Raw genomic sequence first — 21,274 nt, forward strand, 5'->3', positions numbered from 1 at the left:
TCCACTTGTCTTTCCATATGCCTATCTGTTTTCCATTCCCCACCCTCCAAACTACTCCCTCTTTGAGTAATCTCAAAGCACCCCATAAGCTTCTCCATATAACTGAAGGGCACCAACCAAGCTTTGATGACATTAGATCCCTTCTTCTAAAATATTGCTCTTTAAGAATTGTGGCTGACAAGGATCCAGGATCAGTTAAAACTCTCCAGCATTACTTGGCCAGCATTGCTGAATTGAAGCTATCCATATCCCTAAAGCCTAAACCACCTGAGTATTTAGCAGCCCCCATTCTTTCCCAACTCCTCCAATGTGTTTTCCTATCATTTTGTTTGTGGCCCCACCAAAACCTTGCCATTAATGAAGATATTTCAGAACACAACCTCTTAGGAAGACGAAAAACACTCATGTGGTATGTCGGGATAGCTTGAATTATAGCTTTTAGAAGCACCTCTTTTCCAGCCTGAGATAGAAATTGATTTTTCCAGCTGTTTAGTCTCTGCCAAATCCTCTCCTTAATACCTCTAAAAGCATTGTATTTTGACCTTCCAACCATTGAAGGTAGGCCTAGATACTTCTCACTGTCACTATATAGCCTTGCCCCAATTACTGCCCTTAATTGCCTCCTCTCCTCCCCTCTTGTATTACCACTGAAAATTATTGAAGTTTTCTGATCATTTAAGCATTGACCTGAGGCTGCCTCATATATTTTCAGCAACTCCTTCAGTCTTCTCCATTCAAAAGAGAGAAGACTTAGGTATTCCATAAAATTTTGAAAACCAACATGCTAATAAAATTGCGACTCCCTTGAAAGTTTTATTTATGAGGTAAAGACCAATATATGTCACCTCAAATAGATTCACATGTTCCTATCCAAATTATGGAAGACGCGCACGCTTAATCCTGTCCGAGTGAAAGTTTAAGTCCTATGATCTATTTTGTGTATATCTTTCTCATTTAAAAATTTTAGAATTTGGATAGAAAGTCTAGATGTTGATATGTTAGTGTAGGCCACGTTTGGATAGTGAAAATATATTATCTCATCTCATGATCTCATCGTTGTAACTTTCTCAAATTTTACAAAAAATATAACAAACAATTCAATTTTTTCAAATTTCAAGACAATAATATTTTATTCAACTTTCAACTTTCATCTCAATTCATTTCATTTCGACTAACTATCCAAATGGTACTAGAACTATATTTGTTTACCCAAACCTAAGTTATCTCATCTCATCATTACAACTTTTTTAAATCTCCACACAAAATATAATAAACAATTCAACTTTTTCAAATTCCAAACAAAACTAATATTATAATAAAATTTTATTCAACTTTTAACAAAACATCTCATCTGAACTATGTAACCAAACGAGTATTATTATGAGTAACTCTAGAAGTTTTTCATTATGCTACATATTGCTTAGCTTGAGCTTACCACTAGTTAATTTAACTAAGCACCCAATAATCGCACAAACCCGAAAACCCCGGAAAAACAGGAGCTTCATGAACGTAGGGAAAGATTTTGTCTTTAATGTATAAAGATTTTAATCCAGCTTCGTCATTTTTCTTAAGGTTAAGGGCGGTTTGAAGTTTGGATTTAACTGAAATCAATTCCGTTCAGTCTAATTTTAAACTGAATCTAACATTTAAATACTTAACTCTCAAATTATTAAATTTATTTCAACTCAAAATCTCTTTATACATGAGACTCAAAACATTTTTTAACTTAACATCTCTTTACACACGAGATCCATAACTTTTTTTAACTTCCTATTAATATATCGAAACTCATCTTAACATCCAAGCACATCTAAATTCATTTAAGGTAGACTCCATAAAACTTACTACATCATCTTAACTTACTACTATTAATAAAGAATTTAATTAATCTCAATAATTCAGCTCATAATTTGGACCTCGGGTTCTCCGAATTCTTGTTTTGAGATAAGGTAAAATAAAGGTAAATTTCGTCGAAGATGCTCGTGGTAGTTGATCATTACAAAATATTAAAAATGCAAGTTGTCCCATTGATGAGCATTTTGGACCACTTTTTTCTTTAAAAATAAAAAATAAAAAGTAAAAAATAAAAATAAAAATAAATAAAATAAAATAAAATCTTTTTTTTTTTTTACTTCTTTTCCTTCTCTGGTTGGAATTTATTTTATTTTATATATATATATATATATATATATATATTTTTTTTTAATTATATATTTTTCGGGAGTTGACCTCGCTCTTTAATTATATTTTAACCTTGTTTTTAGTCCCTCAAATTGTGGTCGGTAACACGTCACGAATGTTGTAAATATTAATTTGAAAAAACAATTCGTTCAGTTTAAAACTTTAAAGTGTATAGGTTCCTCGCATTCTTTTTTTTTTTTTAAATAAATAAAAATAAAAATAAATAAAATAAAAAAGTAGGAAAATCGGATGCTCACGTGAAAAATCTTTTTTAAAAAGTGAATTCCACCATTTTTTAAAACACTATATCAATTATTGACCATTAATGTAAAAATAATACTACATATAATTGTACTTACAATTTTACTTAGAAGACTTATTTTATTAGTTTTCTTTTGAAATTCAAATTTTAATATTTTTAGCATATCAATATTACTTGACACGTGGAAAAGTAAGTTTTTTATAAATTTTTCTTAAATGCATTTAGCATTTTCCTTAATTTAATTTACTTTTTAATTAACTTTTTTTTTTTAAACGAACCTAAACTTTATTCATAACTAAAGACTTACAACATTTCACTTATTACAATAGACTGAATACATTGAGAAAAATCTTCCAAAATAGATATATCTTCGTCAAGATTAAGAGCATCTTTAGCCAAACAATAAGTTGCTATAATAGCATTTCTACCGATATGAACCTTAGACCAAGAGGCAAAGGAATTTAGAACTTTTCTTTCATCCTCAATCAATAATCACCCTAAACTCCAATCTACAGCAGATTTATTCACCATGTCTCTTGCAACACATACCCCTCAAGAATAATATTAGTGAAACCCATTTCTTTGCTAAAAATAGTAACTACCAGATAACCAGAAGCCTCAATAGTGATGGAATTATCATTCATGTATTTAGGAGCTCGAAGAGTGCCAAAAATTTGACCCTAGAAATCTCTAGCTATCGGTGTATGCCAATCTTGACATCTGCACTTTTAATAGTAGCATCTCAATTAAGCTTATAAACACCATCTAAAGGTTTCTACCATCTGATATGGGAATAGACTAATCTGTTTGACTTCTTTTGGTAATGGATATTGGAGTTTTTAAACAGCACCACCTCCTTTCTAGCATTCATGAGAAGCACAATAGGATGTTTGAATCCCTTCCCATTTGTGAGTTCATTCCTTCTTGTCCACATCAATCTTGTGGTCACAGTAGCCTCCTCAAGCTCATCCTGATCCAGAATTTTATTTTGTTTGGATTCAAAGTTAATCACAATTCATTTCATCTCATTTTATCTAATTATTATAATTTTTTCAAATTCTCATACAAAATATAATAAACAATTCAATTTTTCAAATTTTAAAATAATAATAATATTAAAAAATAATATTATAATAATATTCTATTCAACTTTCATCTCATCTCAAATCACTATCCAAACTTTTTCCATATATTCAGAAAGTAATCACTTTGACATGCCATTTTTTGAATTTTCCTACAGCTCTGGCTCCAAACATCTCTGGCAGCAGCACAACCCCACAACACATGACCTAAGGTTTTACTACTTAACCCACATATAGGACATAGACCATCCTCTACTACCTTCCTCTTCACTAAATTGGAAAGAGTGTGAAGAGCTTCACTACAGGCCTTCCAAATAAACATTTTCACTGCATTATGAACCTTCAACTTCCAAATTGCTTTCCAAAAACCCTATTTTTCTTACATTTGATATTTCACCGACAGAACTAGCCTCAATGTCTTTGTGAAGGTGATATGCACTCTTAACAGAGAATAAACCATTCTTAGAATGCATCCATACAAGTTTGTCTTCTCTGCCCCCATGCTAATTGGAATGGATTTGATCAAATCAACCTCCTGAGGAGAAAATAACTCTTACAAAGAGTCTTCCTTCCATGCTTTCACAGCAAAGTCTATTAAGTCAGCAACATGATAGTAACTTCCAGAAGCCACTCTAGGAGATAACACTCAAAATGAATGAGGTTTTGGAATCCACCTGCCTTCCCAAATTTTCACGCCTTTGCCATCACCAATTCTCCAAAACAACCCTTTCTTGAGTAGCTTCAAACTAGCAAAAATACTCCTCCAAGCATAAGAGGGGCAATACCCCAATTTAGCCTCCAACACATTCCCATCTTTGAAATATTTCTACTTAAAAACTTGTTCAAGAAGTGATGTGGGGGTTTCGAAGCATCCTCCAACTTTGTTTAGAAAGCATAGCAACATTAAAGCTTCTAAAGGCTCTAAACCCCAACCCACATTGTTCTTTGGAGTGGCTTACATGGTCCCATTTAACCCACTGCATCTTAGAGTGATCCTCATTATAATACCACCAGAATTTTTTCAGGAATTTGTTAAGCCTTTCATCAATAGAGAGGGGAAGAAAAAAGATTCTCATAGTATATGTGAGAATGGCTTGGAGAACAACATTCAGAAGCACCTTTTTACCAGTAGCTGAAAGAGCTTTTGTTTTCCAGTTTGAGATCCTTGCCCAAGTTATGTTAATAAGAGAGTGAAATGTAGCAGATTTTGATCTTCACACCACAGCAGGTAACTTCTCAAATGAACCAAAAGATTTTATATCCCAGCAATGTTTAGAATCGACCTTTGAGTAGCTTTAGGTATGTTCCTGCTGAAGACATCCTAAAGCTAGTTCATAGATATCTAGGATCTGAGAAATCCTACACCATTAATCTATATTTAGATGTGCTTGGTATTTGACCACTTTATATATTATCTACTTCGTAAAGTATAATATATCAATTATCCAATACTTTCGTCTTAGATAATTGGTAAAGCCGCCATCATCAATGGTTGTTGCTTCATCAAAGCTTTTTGGAAACTGCTTCATATATTGTTTCACAGCTTCATAAGTTACTAGATCAATGTGTGAATAATATGGAGGATTTAGTCGGGATTGTGTTATTGGACACCCGATGCCAATAAAAAAAAAAAAAGTGTGATTTTGGAATCTAATCACCAAATAATATTATCAATGTATTCCACAATTGGACATTTATCTTTTTTTATGATAGAAAAAGAAGAATTTGAGCATATGGTGGCGCTGATCATTTTTGGAACTGATCAATTGTAAATGCAACTGCAATTAAAATATATATATATATATAATAAAAAAATTAGGGAGTGATGTATCTATAATCTCTATTACAAATAAATATGTGAAAATTAAATATTGAATGTGTGCCTGCAATTTTCCTTCCAAAATGGGTTTTGATGGGTTAGATCATACAATAATTTATCCAACTTGGCTTCAAAAACTCTTGCTAGAGCATCAGTTTGGTTTCTTGGATACATCCTGTTGAAACGTAAATGAACAAAATTGGAAGATTGCTGGAAAAGTCAAATTATTTTTTCACTTAAAGCAATCTTGTTCATTCATTTTTTTAAAAAAAAGTCTAGTTGCAAGTACACTTGTGCACTAATATGTGTGCCAATTTATTATGATTGGTCAAAAAGTAGATTTTATTAAAAACAGTGTTAATTTAACTTTTAAGTATGAAAGAATCAATATTAGTACGCAGATTAGTACGCGACTTTGCTTGTATGTAGCAAAACTCTTTTTTTAAACAGGATGTATGCATCCAGTGAATTTTTAACAGATTGTAAGCCGAACCCTATATTAAAGTAAGAATTGAGGTGTGAAAACACATCACTTATATTAACTTCTTAGAACATTTTCAGGGTGAGGTTGACTTGATTACACCATTGAACTATACTTGTTATTGCCAACTACCCTTATCTTTCTTTTGGAGGTCATATCCATTCTTATCCTAGGTCTTGCAAAATAAGCTGACTCTATGCTGAGATTCTAGGAAACAATATATTTAATTCAATAGTTGAAGTATATATAAGAAGAAATGAACTAACAATTATAAACCAAATGAATCGGAAATACAAATGTACATGAATATTGCAAAAAAAATAAAAAATTTGCAACAACAAATGAACTGCAAGAACTTTACAGGTTCCAGGAATAACAAAAATAATTCAGTTTGAAATTGTATCTAAGCAAAAACATTTGCAAGCTAGAACCGAAACAAACCTGAAAAGAAAACTTATATTTATAAGCTGGTGTGGATAACACACTAAATAAAGTGCTTACGTAATATAATTTAATTTAAAAAATAAAATTAAAATTCGAATCTTACAAATCAAATCTTATCATTTAAGTGATGTTAATGACATGTTCTACATACCAACTTGAGAATAAAATAACTCATCTGAAAAGTGAAGTTTGATGAACACTTCGTGAATTCACAAGTTGGATACTAAGAGACATAGAAATTAACAACTTCTCAAAGGTAAAATTGGAAGGATAAAATAGAGCAAACTAAAAATTTAAAAAAAAATAAAAAAAATAAAACATAAGATCTCAAAACATTCTACCTAAATAATCTCTCATTACTCATGTATCTAAGCACAATTGTAAATATCATTCCTTACAAGTAAATAATAATGCACAGAAGTAAATATATTTCGTGTTAAGCACAAACCTCCTTGAAATGTGAACCAAAGAAAATAATTATATATGGAAATAATGCAGAAATATTAGATATAAGAATTACTCTCCATCTTTTCTATCAGGTAGGTTGATAATATCACCTGAGCTAGTAATCTATATGCACAAAGCTCCTGGTAACAGGAAAGTCAAAGAATTGAACTCAAGACAGAAACTCTATATAGTTCAATTAACAATGACCATTGTCAACAAAGAGAACTTTGCAAATCATTTTTAGTATTTATGACTGTAACTCAGCATTCACAATCGACTTACTGGCCTTAACAGAAAACAAAAACTTCAAACTGTCAATGCTCCTTGAATCGAAAGCCTGTAATGGCTGTAAGTCCGTTCATTTTTCTAATTAACTGCGAGGATTCAAGGAATCATGAGAACTTGAAATACAGGCCATTTGAATCATTCCGAACATCAGCTGGATTTGAGGAGATATTAGTTGTTCGGCATAAGGAACCGGATCCAACTGCTGAATAACAAAAACATACAGGAAGAAGCATAGAATCCCTTGTTTATTCAACTTTGAAGAAATATGCAGGGAGCTGGACTTCTCTCACCCTTATTGACCATTGGTACGAAGGATGAGCAACGATTATTGATCTAGCTGCCAAAGCATAAAGTAAAAGACATCTGGATTTACAAATTATCCTACAAAGCATGATACAGTAAAAGGTCTATACTAAAGCAAAATAAACGAAAAAGAATTTTCCTTTCACTAAAAGAAATTTTAGACAGTTCAAAAATCTATGCAAAGACACAAAAGTTCAATTTATATACCTACCATTTTGAGCTCCGAGTATTGAACTCTGAAATTAGGTCTTCTAATTCGTCAATGATTGCCTTATAGCAGAAAAGATATTGATCCTAGCCAACAGAAAGTTAATAGAGACTGTGTATCAGAAGTAGAGAAGATTCAGCAATGGTTTTTAAGAAAAAAGAGAAAGAAAAGGGGGAGGGGTGCAATGAGAATCAGATTTATCTATTCTACATTCTTGTCACAGAATTTAAAGCCCTTTCTCTGTGACTGATGCTTAAGGAATGATATGAGATGAGAATAATGTGAATAGTAGTGAAATGGCTAGAGATACGATGTTTTAATGGATTTTGGAAAATGAGAGATAAAAATTTGAATAAAAAATATTATAAAGTTAAAATATTGTTAGAATATTATTTTTTAATATTATTTTTTTTTTAATTTAAAAAAGTAATATTATTTTTTGTGTTTTATTTGGAAGTTTGGGAAAGTTGTAATAATTAGGTACTGATTATATAAAAAAGTTAAAAATTTGAAATTAAAAAGTGTTGGTATTTGAATGATGTTTGGGAAGAAAATTATGAGAAATTTTAAGATGAGATGAGATCAGTTTTCCAAACAAGCCCTAAAAGGGTATTAGACAAAAACACCCTGCAATCTTACTGTGCAACTTTGTTAACAAGAGAATCAAACCAACCTCACCCTCGTTGGTTTGGCCTGCTGTTACAGTTCTGAAGAATTGGTTTTACTTAGGTCAGTTTAACAAAATTAAATGTCAACCAACCTGAGTCATAATGCACGAGTCCTGTACATCAATCTTGGGCCCAACCCTGAGGGTTGAGCCATAAGAGATATTTTTTGGCCAGTTGAAGTCCTTTAGTATAATGGTGGATAATTTTTTTTTTTTTTATTAGTACAATGGAGGAAAATTATGTGGCATTACCATTATATCTAAACCTAAGAATGTTTTCATTAAAGAAAGACAAATTTTGGATTTGGTTCTTATCGCTAACGAATGTTTGGATGGTAAACTCAAAGCTGGTGTGCCTGGCATTTTATGCAAATTAAATATGGATAGGGCATATGACCATGTCAATTGGGACTTCGTGTTATTTGCTGGGGAGATGTGATTTTGGAGAAAGATGGGTTTTTCATGGATTAAGCACTGTATTTCAACAGTCCATTTCTCAGTTCTGGTGAATGCATCTCAGGTGGGATTCTTCAATAGTTCTAGGGAACCCTCTCTCTCCTTTTCTATTTGTCATTGTCATGGATGCTCTCAGTCGTATCTTGGATGCTTCTGTTGGTGGAGGTTTCCTAGCAAGCTTCTCGGTGGGTGGTGTTAATATTTCTCATCTCCTCTTCGTAGATGATACTTTACTTTGTTCTGAAGCTGTCTTGGGATTAAAGGTGAACTATTGAAGTCTGAAATGGTACCTGTGGGTTCTAGTTCTATGAGTAAAATTTAGTGCCTGGCTAGCATTCTGGGTTGTAAGGTTTCTTCGCTTCCCATGAAATATCTTGGTCTTCCTTTGGGGCCACGTTTAAGGCGAAAACTATTTGGTATGGTGTATTAGAAAAGATCGGATGAATATTGGCAGGATGGAAAAGAATTTACTTGTGGCATCTATCATCGAGAAGGTCTTCCGTGCTTTTCTTTGGGGTGGTATTAGGGAGGCAGCTAAGTTCCATCTTGTTAGTTGAAACAAAGTTTGTTCTCCAATAGTTGTGGTGCTTTGGGGGTGCATAATTTGAGGATCGTTAATAAGGCCCTTGTGGAGAAGTGGTTGTGGAGGAATTATCGGGAGGGGGGGATTTGTGGAGAGTTGTTATTGATTCTAAGTATGAGAGTGCCAGGGGGAATGGTGTTCTAACAAAGTTAGGGTGGCACATGGAGTGGGGTAGCAGAAAACTATTTGTAAAGGGTGGGGAGGTTTTCTAAATTTTTCCGGTTTGAGGTTAGTAGGTTTTCTAGTGTTTATTTCTGGCATGATGTTTGGTATGGGGAGAGGGCCCTAACTGTGTTTTCCCCCACTCTCTTTCGGATTGCAAGTGATAAAGAGGCTTATGGTGGCTGATTTGTTGGATTGCTCCAATGGCTCTACCCAGTGGAATGATTGTTTCATGAGTGGCTCAGGATTTGCAACTTGGAAGCTTTGCTTATTTTTTCGATTCGTTGTATGATATGAATACTGGTTATGTGGTGGAGAATAAGATGATTTGGGCTCCAGATGGAGTAGAAGATTCTCGTTGTGATCCTTTTATACAGCTCTTTCGGGTCATCATGGTAACCACTTTCCCTAGAAGAGTATTTGGAGATGCAAGGTAATCTCAAAGATTGCTTTCTTTGGTTGGACTTCTTCCCTTGGGAAAATTCTCACCATTGACAATCCAAGGAAATGGGGTCTTATCATTATGGATTGGTGTTACTTGTGTAAGAAAAATGGGGAGGCTGTAGATGGAGAGAAATGGTAGGTGTCTCAAAGACTTGAAGCGTTCCTTGGACGAGTTGAAGAGATTCTTTTTCAACACTTTTCTTGGGCTTCTATCATTGTTTGTAATGGGATAGTTTTCATAATTTACCTGTATTCACTAGTGCTTAGTGGTTGCTAGGTGTATTTTGTGTATACTTCCTGTGTATTCAGACTTTGTCTTTTTCTATCAAAAAAGTTTTACTTATAAAAAAATCAGTAACAATCATTTGAAATTAGCAATTATACCGGTGTTTGGACCATTCCAATTCTCTGAGACCTAAACATAGTTATGGTATTAACAAGGTCTAAAGCAGACATGTCTCCAGCAAGGATTCTTTGGATCGTGTTATGAATGGTGCAATATGTTCCAGTTCTCCCAATACCTGCACTGAGAGAGAGAGAGAGAGAGATTCAGACGAAAGTGTATTATGATTCATGCTATATCATCATGGCATATTTAGATAATGTAAAAAAGAGCTGAACCTGCAGTGGACCACTATGGGACCAAGATTAGGTGGCACATTATATATTCTTTTTAAAATTTCACGCACAGCAAATGTGTCCTTTGGAACTCCATGATCAGGCCACTCTGGGTACTGAACATGAAGAACAGATACGGGTGCCTCCTCTGACTGCAAAATAAACAACAAACAAGAGAAGCGCAGATTTCAACGCATTCCCGAATCAAAGGTCCCCGACATCAATTCTATAAAGACACAAGCAGAACACCAAATACTCGAACAAAGTTTGCATGTGAGCAAAATAGTATAGCTAACACCTTATAGGATGGACACCCCATCTATGAGATGAGTACAAGGACCTAAAAGTACATCGAAAAAACATGACACTTAATACCGACAGAAGCTTTACATAATGATGCTAAAAGGAGGGATAGGGGTGAAAGGGAGGAGGGAGACTCTCCCATGATTCATGATTCATTATCCTAGAAGAAGAATAAATAAATAAGGGCTTCAGATTTCCAGTATCAATCCAATTGTAGCCCTTCTAGGCGGTATATAGAAAGCAAAGAGGGGAATTGTTCCAGCTGTTCAAACAAACTTTCAAGGGAATGAGGAGCCAACTAAAAGGCAGAGCACTTTGAAAGGATTTAATCTAGATGTTCCATCTCTTGGATAGGATCCAATTGCATGTATATTTTCTTCAAGGGCTGGTCCCTGCACCACACCTCGAACCAAAAATTTGACTTTAGACCTGTCAACCACCTTAAATCTAATAAAGTGAGAGAAGTCCCCCCCACCCCCAACCTTTCTTGATGTTCTTCGACATCCCAACCTCAAAAGGCCCACTGACCTCATTCAACACCATCCTCCTCAAATGCCACCATGTTTGGTTTCCACTGCCAATTGCCACAAAGCCTCCCTCTTAATGGCATACTGCCAAAACCATTTTCCTAATAAAGCTTTATTCAACAAAAGAAAATTCCTAAGACCCAAGCTACCAGGAAAAATTGAAATGCAAATCTTAGACCACTTGACTAGGTGGAACTTAAACTTATTGCCAATTCCACCCTAGACATTGGCGCGGCCTTGACAGGGATAATGAATCAAGAAGTAGATTGTAGATTGGAGATAGTATTCTTTATCAAAGCAGCCCGCCCTCCTTCTATAGCCATTTCAATACAGAGTACTCTTTATCAAAGCAACCCACCCGCCTTATATAGCCACTTCCACCCAGCTAAGCGGCATTTCATCTTTATCCAAATCCAGTTGGCAAATGACCCCTAGGATTCCTAACCTAACTCTGCTATCAATGCATTCCTTCGCTATAAGAATCAAGTCTAAAATTTGTCACGACTTGATGAAACCATTTTGTGAGCTAGAGATAATTTTCAACACCACTTATTTCAGCCAATTAGCTAGAACCTTGGCAATAATTTTATTAATGCAACGAACCAAACTAATAGGACAAAAGTCCTTGATCTCCACTGCCCTAACAATATTAGGAATAAGAGCAATGAAAGTAGCATTGAGACTCTTCTCAAACTTGCCTCAAACATGGAACTGAAAGAATACGTTCGACCGACCTCCTTTGATGATCTCCCAACAAGTCTGAAGTCTAATGAGAAACCATCAAGGCTAGAGGCCTTATCACCATTCATAGCCTTCACTACCTCAAGTTCTTCAACCTCTTGGAAGGCTCTCTCTAGTCTCCAGCCACACCATCCTCTTCATCAATAGAATCAAAGCTAAGAGCATGTAACTTGGGTCTCTAGGAGAACTTTTTATGATAAAGATGGGTGGAAAAGTGTAAGATATGCCCTAATTCTTATGTTGTCAAAGACATTGTACCACCAATAACAGTCTCAATCGCATGGTGATCTGGAGGAAGAACTTTGTATTCTTGTCTCCTTCCTTGAGCCAAACAGGGCATGATTTTTGTCTCCAACATGTTTCCTCCAAGAGAAGAATCCTTTCCAGCTTACAAACAATTCAACCCTTCTGCAATAGTATCCATCTCACCAAGTTCCTCCATAAATTTTTGCTTCCTCTTCCTAACATGACCAAACACCTCTTGGTAACATTTCTTCAAATCTAGTTTCAGGGCTTTCAATTTGCTAGCCATAACATGACTGGGGAACCATAGGAACTCCACTACTGTTTCACCTTGTCCACAATTCTTATCATCACACACAAGCATCAATGGGAACTTGTCCAGTAGTAGTCTAAAAATTGGGCTGCCCAATCAGGAGAGAGTTCAAGACTTCAAGCCACTACTCTTCTACAAAGTCTTCTGTAAAGCCAAGAGGGTTCACTTATACATCACAAACAGCAATAATCCACCAATCTTTCTACTCCCAGCAATTAAATTAGTGCTCACTACAAAGAAGATCTAGGTCTAAATCCCTTTTGGCTCATTTCAATTATTCTTAACCCCCAAATTGAAGAAACTCCTGATATCAGGATGTCTTATGTCTCAAGTAATTGAAGATAACCCATGTTATATTCATGAGGAGTAGGACACAAAAAGAGATCAGCAAAGACAGGGATGTAGACGGAGATTAGTTGCCAAAGATGAGCATGCATGCTTCTCCCACATATGGCATGCCTAAACAGAAGCACCATTTACATTATGCCAGAATATTTTCAATGAACTCATCTTACCTCATTATAGTTTACCTCCAAAAGGCGTAACACTAATGAAGTTTCTGTATTTCTTATCCATTTAGTAGCTATAGTTATATTACCAAATTCCCTGGGACCATCTTCCGCCTGGAAATAATCTCCACATTTTACCATCTGCACATAAAGTTCACATCCAGAAGGCATCTAATGAATAACAGTGTTATAAGAAATGTATAAGTTAAATTAAGCAACAGTTAAATAAGAGTCAAATGAATATGAAAAGTAAGTCCACACAATGATCATAGGTTTGCACATCACAACCCCAGAAGAAGTAATATCAGTAGACATTTTTATTGATCACTCCTTCACAGGAATGATACATTCATTTATATAGTTACAAGGGATCAAGCTGGTAACAAACCGAAATGCATGGCCATCAAGTAACCCCTCAAAAGAGTTCACTTTATTGGAGGAAATTCCAAAAATGATATCCATCAGGTTTATAAACACCTATAACTGTTATTCTGATGAAATAACCTTTAGAAGAAAACAATTAAACCGGTCAAGTTTTTTTTTTTTTTTTAAAGTAAAAATTTTATTCATCAAATGCAATAGGCGAAGCCCATCTACACGGGAAATATACAAAAGAAGCACCTAAATATATAATAATACTAGAACAACAAGGACAGAAACTCATGGACTGCCCCTCCATTAAAACAGTTATGTATTAAAATAGTCCATGTGGTTTGCCTTTTTGACAGATTAGTCCTTATACCCTAATTTTCAACCCTTTATATACTTTACTTTCAATTTTGATCATTTTGATCTTTCTGTCAGCATACCATTAGTTGTCTGTTAAATATGCCACGTTAGACCAAAACATGGAATGCCACATGCATAAAATTAAAAAATTATCATAAAAACTAAAAAACAAAAAAAAGAGCAAGAACCAAGGCCGCAACTTGCCCAGGCATGGCTTGGGTTGTGACTCAAGTTTCGACTGAGGTTCCAACCAAGACATGGCCTTGGTTGCACCTAGGCATCACTTGGATTGCACCTGGGTTGCAACCTAGGCAACATGGATCACACCCAAGCACCTTGGATCCTTGCCTAAGCATCTTAAATTTTTTGTTTTGCTTTTTATTTTTCTTTCTTTTTTATGAGTATATTTTTCTTTCGTAAAACGATTTTTTATTTTTTTTTATTTTTTACACATAGCACTCCATGATCAACGCTAACATGACATGTTTAATGTACTACTGACGAAATACTCATAGAAGGATCAAAATGATTAATGCTGAGAGCACATAGAGTAAAAAGTCCAAAATTAGAATATAGAAATCAATCTATTCAAAAGAAAAAGCATATGGACTATTTTAGTGTTTAGCCCTTTTTTATATTCTCCTATTAACACAAAAATCTATACACAGAAGCATGAATGTATTCAATCATTGAACCACAGACCAAATGCGAATCCCTTATTGTCAAATCTCAGGAAAAGACCAGCTGGAATTGCCCCTTTAACATTTCGGAATGGCATATTAGACCCTTTCCAATTTTTTATGTGAAAGCAGCACTATACGCATACATTGATCACAGGGAGTAGATATAAACAGATACTGAAACCTCTTTCATCATATAACGATGAAATAGATAAAGATGGAAATATGTCAAACCACTGACACGTTAGATGTACTAAGTTTTTTTAGATGTACTAAATGTCATATTTTTTCTTTAAGTTTTTTATATACAAAAAAATAGTTCCATCCCCCCCCCCCCCCGGCCCAAATTTCTGAAAAATTCATTTTTTTTAAGTTTTTTGCCATAAAATTACAAAAATTATTCTGCCCCAAGAAAAATCTTAAAATAACACCTTAAATACATATTTTTCAAAAATTTTAGGAAATAATAACTAAATATTCTGATCCTCCTACGTCAGTATTTTAGGAAATACATATTTCTATTAAAATTCATAATCCAACCACAAATCTTGTGAAAAATGTTTTTTTTTTTTTTTTTTTTTATCAAAACTAAGGTTCTGATCTAAGAAAATTCTAAAAGTTCACACACACACACACTCACTTAAAAACAAATCATAGTGTAATTGTGATACCCCCCCCCCTCCAATATGATACAAATAAGGATAGTTGGTGTATGAGATCTCACATTGATTGGGAATAAGAAGTTCTTGCTCTTTATAAGGTTCCAATGGGGCTCCAATTGTATCATTGACTAGTCCTTTTGGAATATAGGTCATGTGGTTTGAGTCTTCCATTGGGGCGTTACAGATGGTATCAGAGCATATCCCAACCAGAAATGTGGGACTTGAGCCGTGCCACCTACAACGGACAGATCCAACAAAGACGTCGGGAATTTAAGGGGGATAGATTGTGATACCTCCATATGATAAGATTGAGGATAGGTGGTATATGAGATCCCACATTGCTTGGGAATGAGAAATTCTTGCTCTTTATAAAATTCCAATGGGGCTCCAATTGTATCATTGACTAGTCCTTTTGGAGTATAGGCCATGTGATTTGGGCCTTCCATTGGGGCGTTACAGTAATCCTTCTTCAAAACTTTTCAATTGAGTTATAATCAAACTTTTCTTTGTGCTCCTCTTCTATGTTATGCTTTATACTTGTACTTTTTCTCCATTTTTTCTGGAGTGTCCTTTTACATTTTCCTTGTTCAGATATGTTTTCAATGAGTCATACTTGAACTTTTTTGTGTGCTACTCTTCTACTTTTCCTTTTTTTCTCCATTTTTTCTCGAGTGTCCTTACATTTTCCTTGTTAACCTAAACATATTAAGATTTTTTGTTTAAAAAAATAATTGAAAATCTTATATCTAATTTGTGATCCTTTAATACTATAAACATGCGCCATATATCCCTAAATTCATATATTGACTATTTTTTATATTTTGAACTATAATTAGAAAATTTTTGTATCATACATAAAAATATATATTATTAAAAAAATAAGAAGATAATTACTTAAATGATACTTACTCGGCCCTCCAAAGATGAATTCTTGGATTTGCCACTGCTAGAGCACCCCCCTCCCCCGAAGTTCATCAAATTCAAAAGACCTAATTTTCACGACTCAGGGATGCGCTGTACTCCAAAATAACTAGTCAAAATTACATTTGGAACATCCTATAATCACTTATAAAACTCAGTCCATTCTAATAAACATTCAAACATGGAACTCGGCACCTATATAACTCTTTCACAATTCACCCACTCAATGTGGGATTTAATATAATCTGGAATATCATATATTTCCCAAAAATCCCTAACATTCTTGCCAGGACCCAAATAACAGTAGAATGCCACAACACCACATGGCTCAACTTTGATACCATTGGTCAATATCTAGGGATGGGCTAACCATGTCCTAGATCGCCAGCGAATAGAGCTCCAAAGTTAAATGACTACTTTTGGAGTGTAAACGCAAATGTGGTTTCAATACCATTTATAACGACCAGAGAAAATTACTAGCCGCATCTGCGTGTGTTTACACTCTAAAATGACTAATTTAGGTTACTGAAGACCCTTCAAATCCATTATAAATGTAATACGTCAAATTTAGTATGAGAAAGTGGTAACATGAATGGTATCTGCCATTGCTTGAGAGGGAGACACTCTGCGATTTAAAATGATTCCACCAACTTTCAATTATAACATTGATTAATCATTTTGTAGTATAAGTAATAAATTCATGTGCCTTGAAATTTTCTAGGGTAATTACAATAAAAGTCAAGAACTTCTTGTTGGGCAATGGAGGATCTCGTCCACCAAAAACTCATTCGCCACCCTCTAATAGATTTGGGGTGTTATAATCTCCCTTACTCAAATCTCATTATCTCCTTGTCAACCCATTTTGTTATGGCCTAACTTAAGCCCCACAATTTTGGTTGAAATTGTCTCAGATAACAATTGTAACAACCAAAGAAAAGTGCTAGCCACATCTGTTTATACTCAAAAAAATAATCAAGGTTGTAACTGGAGTTCGTTGAAATCATTTTAAAGATCAAAAACTTCTCCCTCTCAAGTTATATGAAATCTATTAACTAAGGTCTCATTCACTCCAAATGTATGAAGTTGCATCTAAACAACATAATCATAGTGTGAGATAATATTTCATATTTTTTTGACAATCAGATACTTTATTATTTCTTTATTTTGATCGGATTTCTTTATGAACTTTTTTGTTGGACTTTTCTTATTTCTTTATTTATTTTGAAAAGTATGCTAAACTATATCAACCAAATGAGTTGTTGACAAAATTCACGGGGTGTATGCATGAGAAACACCAAATAAAGAAAGGAAAAAAGAGTGAAGAAATCCTAAAACTAGAAATAGAGAAACCAAAATGAGCAATCATCTGATGGTAAAAGGGTTTTAAAGAAGAGATTCTTAAGGTCCAAGAGTGTTGTTAAAAGCTTGCTAAAGCGCAAAGCTCCAAGGCCAAAGCGCTTCACTTATCAAAAGCGAAGCATTTACAAAAGCGCACTTTAAACACACTTTTTGGAGCTTTTTGTGTGAGATCAAAGAGCAAAAAAACACGCTTTGATAACTTTTTTAAAAAAAAAAAATTATAAAATATCATTTGAAGACCCAGAAAATATTGAAAACAAATATTCTTTAAGTATTTAGATGATATTGAAGATCAATCACATGCTATAGCTCCACATAATGTTGTATATGATGTATATGCTTTGAACCAACTTATCAATAAAAAAAGTATATGCTTTGAACTTGATATAATAGTTCAAATTGGCTGTCTAAAATTGCTTTTGTTAGCATACAAGTTAATACCTACAATTCTTTATTTTTTTGGTTTTCTAAGTTTCTTATATTTAAATAAAAATATGTTTTTTATTATAAAAAAAACTTATTTATTATTATTAACAATATTGATTATTTTAAATTTTAAAGGTGACATCTGGCAATCTGTGAAGCTGCCAAATTTTTTTTATTAGCACTGATAGACGAATAAATTAGCAAAGATCTTTCTAATTAACTCAAGTCATACCACGTGGTTAATTATCAAAAAAAAAAGAAAAAAAATTACATGATCTTAAACCTAAGTACCCTACAGCACAAGGGTGTTTGACAAAAATTTTCTAAATCTATGTAATTAGTTGATTACTTGATTTTCACGTTGTGTTACTCTAATATATAAATTAAGTTAATAGACTATGTATATTACCATCTCCCTTTTTTCTTTATAAGTTATTACCATCTTCCTTTTTAAACTTTGTTTATTGTATTTTGTAAGGTTTTCTTATTATATATTAATTTTAAAAATATGAGCTTTACTTCAATGGGGCATGTGCTTTCGCTTTCGACAACACTAGTCCGTCCACCATTGTCATTTTACAATCCTCAAAGCTCCAGTCGTTTCTCTCTCACCATATATCCCACAACAAACAACACAAGATTGTCTTCCATAATGTTGCACTCCGTGGACAACTAAGGAGATGTTTGAGGAATGAGATGAGATGAGAAATTTGTGAATAGTAGTAAAATGGTTTGTGAATTGTAGTGAAATGGTTTGAATTATAATGTTTTATGGGGTTCATGAAATAAGAGAAAAAGTTGAATAAAAATATTATAAAGTTAAAATCTTGTTAGAATATAATTTTTTAATATTATTTTTGTTTTGAGATTTGAAAAAGTTAAATTGTTTTTTGTGTTTTGTTTGGAATTTTGGAAAAGTTGTAATAATTAGGTAATGATTAGATCAAAAAGTTGAAGATTTGAAATTGAAAAGTGTTTGTTTGAAATTGAAAAATTGAAAAGCTAGTGCTATTTGGGAAGGAAATGAGATGAGATGAGATGAGATGAGATGAGATGAAACCATCCCATCTTCCAAACAACCCCTAAAGCTTCCTTTCAAACACACCAAAAGATCCACCGCAGTACAAGGCATGCCCAATCTAAATTGTGAATAGAATTTCAAAGAGCACTAGCTGCCTCACAATGCAATAAAGATGAACTTGACTTTTTATAAGTGATTCTATGGAGCTACAATTTGTATTATTCTTCTGCGTATAATACAACTAATGCGTCCCTAGATCATTATATTTATCATGACCAGATTTTGTTGGATAATAAAGATTTGACCAATTACAAGCAACTGAGATTTAAAAAATTATCTTAAACTCTATGCATTGAATACCTTGTAATTGTCCACCAACCTAGTCAACATCACAACCACAGGGCAACGGTACTGGATCACCATCTCCCAAAAATCCTCATAGGTATGCGGTAGTGGACCTTGAGTGGCAATAAATTGAGAAACGTTCTCGAAGGAAGAAGCCTACATTTGAGAGTCGTCAATGAAGGGTCAATCAAGGAGACCATTCCTTCGATTTATAATATTCTTATAAACTAAATACAGATTATATATGCTCATACCATGACAAGGCTCGCATTTATGTAGCCATTTGCTGCCGGTCTGTAATCCTTACATGAGTTAAGAACAACCCTACTCTTGTCAACTGAAATCAACAACATTACAGCAATCTGGTAACAAAAGCTTTTGTCTTCAAGCTTCATACTTATACAGTCACATTTAAGAGCAAAATAATTCAATTTGCTTAAGCATTCAGAAGTGAAAAGTGACAAATATAACATACATGGTAAGACATCCGTATAGCGATTCTTGTTCAAATTGACGCCGTTAAGAGCCACAGTACAGTTTCTCCTCATCTCAGATGGGGTTATCCTACCGGCCTGAAATCGACTGTAAAACTTAGTGCTATAATCGAAACAGAAATACATAAACAAACAAAAGCCTAATACAAATTTAAACGAACGGGCTTTGAAAACCCAACTTTTTTAAGAGTACATCATTCAATCGATGTGTTCAATAAAGCAAGCATAAATTGAACGACGGAAAGAAACAAAATCCAGTTTTTCTGACCAGCAAGCGAGCGAATTCCTGGTTGATAGTCTGTGGCATAGAGAGCCTCTCCCTGAAGAACCCAAGAGCTTCGGAGCAGCGGCTGAGCTGATCTGGGGTGAGAATGAGTCTCGGCGGCAAATCGGGCGAGAAATCGAACGGGATGGAGAGAGCCTTGGAGGCAGTAGAGGTAGTCATGGCCGGTCTCCTCCGATGGTGGAGGCCAATTCGAGAAATGCAGTTACCCAGTTGAACGTAATGCCCCGTGAATCGATTTGGATGTTATGGCTTCTGAGCCGCAGATGGATTACAACGGGAAGTTTTCTTTCCTTTCTAAGTTTTCTTTTCCTTTCTTTTTTCTCGCGAAACCTTACATTAGAATTGATAGGGTTAATACGACCAGCATCTTTGTCCCGGGAACGCGCATTCAAATCTTGAAACCAAAATGAAACAACAAATTGGCACGACAACGCAACTAACTTTTTTTTTTTTTTTTATTTAAAAGCAAAAAGGCAACCCTCCCTAGCCGTGACTATCAGATATTAGATCTCTCTTTGCTATAAAATATCCAGTTTAAATTATAACTACTGTTTCAAGGACAAGGCTCTCACCATAGAACTTTTAAGTAACCCACTAGCTCAAAGTCTATTCCATAACCCAAATGTCAAGCTTACTCTTATAAATGATTTTAACTTATAACCTAACTTAAATTCCTGATTTTAAAATTATGAAATATTAACTTTTACCAACCGGACTACATTAATAGTTACAACGCAACTAATTAATAAATCAAATGAGTGATTTGATCAAATTGAAATATAGAATTTATATTGGGAAAGAAATAGATAAATAAAATTGGTTTTATAATATTTATTGAGTATTTAATGTTATCCTGACAACTATAAATACTATGAAATCTACATTATATGTTTATTTCTCTCATATTCTAGGGGAATGTTTAGAGATAAGAAGATATAAAAAATCTGTAAATAGTAGTAAAATAATTTGAGTTAATTTGTTTTATTGAGTTTTGAAAAATAAAAAATAAAAAGTTGAATAAAAATATTATAAAGTTAAAATTTAACTTTTTAATATAATTTTTTTTAGAAATAAGAAAAATTTGTATGGTTTTTTTATATTTTGTTGAAAATTTTAATAAAGTTATAATTATTAGATAAAAAAGTTAAATATTTGAAATTGAAAAATATTTTTATTTTAGTGATATTTCATAATGAAATTATAAGAGATTTTGAAATGAGATGAGATAATTTATATTCCCAAGCAAGCCCTAAATTATAGAATTCAAGTA

The 21,274-nt window shown here is 33.8% G+C and overlaps 1 protein-coding gene across 3 annotated transcripts; it reads right to left on the reverse strand.

Annotated features, from left to right (window-relative positions):
* Window positions 1-6,879: 6,879 nt before the first annotated feature.
* LOC122299471 (protein-tyrosine-phosphatase PTP1-like) lies at window positions 6,880-20,490 on the reverse strand. 3 transcript variants are annotated; one of them, XM_043109800.1, is made up of 9 exons: window positions 19,987-20,488; window positions 19,700-19,796; window positions 19,479-19,561; window positions 19,240-19,380; window positions 13,088-13,222; window positions 10,449-10,597; window positions 10,212-10,353; window positions 7,515-7,601; window positions 6,880-7,341 (listed from the first exon to the last, which is right to left on the reverse strand). In XM_043109800.1, exons 1-8 carry the CDS (start codon window positions 20,161-20,163, stop codon window positions 7,515-7,517), a joined length of 1,011 nt encoding a protein of 336 aa, XP_042965734.1. In that variant the 5' UTR covers window positions 20,164-20,488; the 3' UTR covers window positions 6,880-7,341. The 3 variants fall into 3 exon arrangements, with proteins under 3 accessions (XP_042965734.1, XP_042965732.1, XP_042965735.1); XM_043109798.1 differs by having other exon boundaries at window positions 7,519-7,601; window positions 19,987-20,486; XM_043109801.1 differs by lacking the exon at window positions 13,088-13,222 and having other exon boundaries at window positions 7,519-7,601; window positions 19,987-20,490.
* Between the last annotated feature and the right edge of the window lie 784 nt (window positions 20,491-21,274).

This window comes from Carya illinoinensis, chromosome 16, assembly GCF_018687715.1.
Source record: "Carya illinoinensis cultivar Pawnee chromosome 16, C.illinoinensisPawnee_v1, whole genome shotgun sequence".
NCBI lineage: Eukaryota > Viridiplantae > Streptophyta > Magnoliopsida > Fagales > Juglandaceae > Carya > Carya illinoinensis.

Excerpts from the sequence above, each read along its gene's own strand:
- LOC122299471 (XM_043109800.1), bottom strand. The coding sequence starts at position 20,163 with ATGACTACCTCTACTGCCTCCAAGGCTCTCTCCATCCCGTTCGATTTC. Across the intron at positions 13,223-19,239 it reads GGTTGGTGGACAATTACAAG|ATGGTAAAATGTGGAGATTA; the intron begins GTATTCAATGCA and ends CTTTATGTGCAG. Across the intron at positions 10,598-13,087 it reads TGGAGGTAAACTATAATGAG|TCAGAGGAGGCACCCGTATC; the intron begins GTAAGATGAGTT and ends TTTATTTTGCAG.